Source organism: Atta colombica, unplaced genomic scaffold, assembly GCF_001594045.1.
Source record: "Atta colombica isolate Treedump-2 unplaced genomic scaffold, Acol1.0 scaffold210, whole genome shotgun sequence".
NCBI classification, from domain to species: domain Eukaryota; kingdom Metazoa; phylum Arthropoda; class Insecta; order Hymenoptera; family Formicidae; genus Atta; species Atta colombica.
Window position 1 is genome coordinate 474,991 of NW_017259306.1, and position 3,581 is coordinate 478,571.

Sequence of the window (3,581 nt, forward strand, 5' to 3'; positions counted from 1 at the left end):
CATATCTTATTTCTCTTCAGAATACATTTTTTTATACTTTTACATATCACAATGTTAGTAGCTAAAGCTATTCTTAAATATATCTAAATGTCCGCGAAGATTTGATTGAACTTTCAGTTCTCTATTAATATCAAACATTTCAAAATCTCAATATGATGAAGTCCATAACTCGAACAAAATTGCAGTATCGCTGATGCTGAAAACGTGGATTTCTTTCGCATGCGGTGCGCTCGGGATCACGTACACGTTATAATCTGCAGTTGTGATGGAGAGTTGCGTGACCATGAACAAAGACCACCCTTGATCCTGGGTGCAGTGCTGCACGATTGTCACGAATTAGCACTGTTATCCGTACACGCGAGACGTGCGACCGTTCTACACGACGTGTAAAATATATTCGTAGTCTGAATCGTGTTGATTTTACCGACTCGCCAAATGTCGGTCAATCCGGCATCGAGTCGGCATTTTGTGCGCTGCGACAAATCGCAAATTCGATTCGCGTTCACGCTCGCGCGCGTTCGCAGAGCAACGAAGCGCGATCAACGATAAATTCTGCCTGTCACGTAGAACTAGTGATTCTATAAAGTTCATTCTGGGCATGAGATTATATCCAAGGTGAAAGTCGTAGCTCGAACCTAGCGAGTTTTCAATTTCGACATCCGTTCGATTCGTCATTTATTTCGATAGTAAAATAAATCGGATTTCACAACTTGTTAAAATACATATATACAATATACAGTGCAATCTGTGAATTTCTTTGTATAGTATACTTAATTTTTATTTATTTTAGAAAATAAAATTTGATTAAGGTTTGACGAAATTTATTTTCAACTAAAATTAGAAATATATTCTAAGTAATGGAAGAGAAAGCAGAGATATAGAAATAAACAGATATAAAATAAATTGAGAGAGAGAGAGAGAGAGAGAGAGAGAGAGAGAAATAAAAGAGTATTATTTTTATTTAAAATTAGAACATGCATTAAATAATAAAACAGAAAATGAAGATATAAAAATGAATATAGATATGAAATAGATGAAAGATATCAATTACATGGAAAAAATAAATATGAATAATATCCATACATTAAACATACATTGAATACATGGATAATATATTGAATATGAATTGTTGCGTATACTTTTTTGTGTTTATCTTTTACTTCACAAAAAGTTTTAAAGTATTTTTACTTATAAAAAATGTTCTACATTAGTTCTAAAATTAGATCAATGCAATTTTTAAAACATATTATGTAATATTATTTAAATAATATTAAAATTGTTAATATTTAAATTAATTAATTTTTAATAATCAATCTATTTTTGATATGACATTCATATTTACGTGTTATAAAGATATAATTATGATTAAGATATTTCAATATTTATATGATCAATCACCAAAATTCTCTTTCTTACACTCTTCTGGTATTTATTATATTTATTATATAACAAGCCTGTTACATTGAATCAGTTTAAACTACGTGAGCGATTAATTATATCATTTGACTGACGACCACTTATCATTTTCGCATCAATTTCTTGAAATAGAATTTATTATCTCTGAATATTATTCTGTTTCTTATTAGACTTTCAGGAATCACAGTTTTACTCACGCTTTCTTCTATCACAATTGCATCGTGCATTAAGAAATTGTTAAGAACATATTAGATAAATATTTAAAAGCATATGCGCAAATAAGTATTTTGCAATTGAACTCTTTTTTAATTGCTCTAAATAGCAAATGTTCTAAATATAGAAAATTTGATTGATTTTTTGTACAATTTATACAGATGTGCATCGCACTAATGAGATTACGTAACCTTTACGTATCATAATAAAAAAAATGTACAGAATTGTTAGTATGTGATATAATAACTTTTTCAATTTACATTTAATTAAAAACTTTTTTGTTATCACAAAGTATCTTACATTAATATTTACAGTGACCATCCTAAAGTTTATAAATTCTTCATGCAAAATGTGAAAACGAGATTGAGTTTGTACGATAAATTGAGTTAAGTACTCTCATAACTCAGTCTCTACAAAATGTAACTATACTTGTAAAGGTTGAGTTATTGCATTTCGCGTGCTCACACAATTTTATCAATAATGTACCAGTTTTAAATTAACAAAGTATTTTGATGTGCAGAAAAGCTGTGAAAAATGAAGGATGACGTGGACGAGGATGACGCTGGCACATCCTCTCCGTATGCCGCGTCCGTGTCTGAAAGCACTAATTCGTATGGGTAAGTTAAAATTGTCACATTTTGGTTTGGCATGCTAATTACTTCTTCTTTGTTGTGATGTAACGAAAGTAATAGGAGTACATTTTGTATTTTATTTTATTAAAAAATTGTCATTGTTATTATATAAATTAAAAATAGATTGTTTTCTATTGATTGTTAGTTACCGAAATAATATATTTATCACGAATTTTAAATTATATATATGCATTGCAATGGTTGAGCTACAATATTTTACGCGTTGAGAATGAATCGTTTTACTGATACGCTTTTTAGCAAGAATGTATGATGTTATTTGCTAAATTTACGGCAGGAAGAGAAAAGATTTAATAAAATTAAGCAAAAGATCACGATTAATTAAATCTTAAAGCAAAAATTACACGTATAATGATTACACATCAAAGTTTAAATTAGCTTATTCAAGAAAAAATACATAATAGAGATTACTTTTTACATTGAGAGAAAAATGGTTGCAGTTACTGTAATTTAACTATAATTTATAGTCATTTTCTGTGCCAATTATATTTTAAAGTGAAGAGTACACGTTAAAGTTTAAATTAGCCTATTGTAAAAAAAATACCTATAGAGATTGCTTTTTACATTGAGAGAAAAAATGATTGCAATTGTCATAATTTAACTAGAATTTATTAGTTTTCAATGCAACTATATATTTTTAATAGGATAAGTATAAATAATTATTATTAATATTATAGCAGGAAAAATTCAGTTTCTATAAATTATTTTTAATTATTTTACTATACAATTATAGTCAAATATCAAACATTTTTCTCTCAGTGTAACAAATCGATGATTATGCATAAAGTAATCTGTATGCGCATGAATGAGCGTTGATTCGAGAACGTGAAGGGCTATTCTATTTCACAATGACGAAATTACACTACAAAAGTAGAGATTACTGTTAATTCAATTATAACTACTTATACTACTTATACTAATACAATATCTCTAGATAATCGCTGCTTTTCGGCTAATTAATCAGTTGTAAGTACAACGTATTCCTGCATTTCATCAACTTCTCGGTTTACGGCATGGCTAATCAAAAAGGTGTTCGAATTGTTGAACGACACACCGTCAAAGTTTTTATTTGAACACAGAAAATGTTTTATTCCTTTTTTTCTTTTTTTTTCTTTTTTTTTTCCCATGGAAACATCATGCGAATTCCAAAAGTTTTTAATATTTTAATTATTTTATGCAGTTCCTATCTGTTTGAAGTGAAAAAAATGTAAAGTTGTATGTACAGCGCATTTCAATACAATTAATTTTCTTATTTATCAATATTTCAATAATATTAAATAATAATATTAAAAGTTATCTTAA

General features: G+C 28.1%; 1 protein-coding gene across 1 annotated transcript in view; it reads left to right on the forward strand.

The window, feature by feature from the left end:
- Positions 1 to 3,581, forward strand: part of LOC108687693 (aryl hydrocarbon receptor nuclear translocator 2-like) — a 101,478-nt gene that overhangs the window by 22,560 nt on the left and 75,337 nt on the right. The window contains exon 2 of the mRNA XM_018193608.1: positions 2,150 to 2,246. Within this exon, the coding sequence (XP_018049097.1) occupies positions 2,164 to 2,246 (83 nt within the window). The 5' untranslated portion in view covers positions 2,150 to 2,163. The remainder of the gene's footprint in view (positions 1 to 2,149; positions 2,247 to 3,581) is intronic.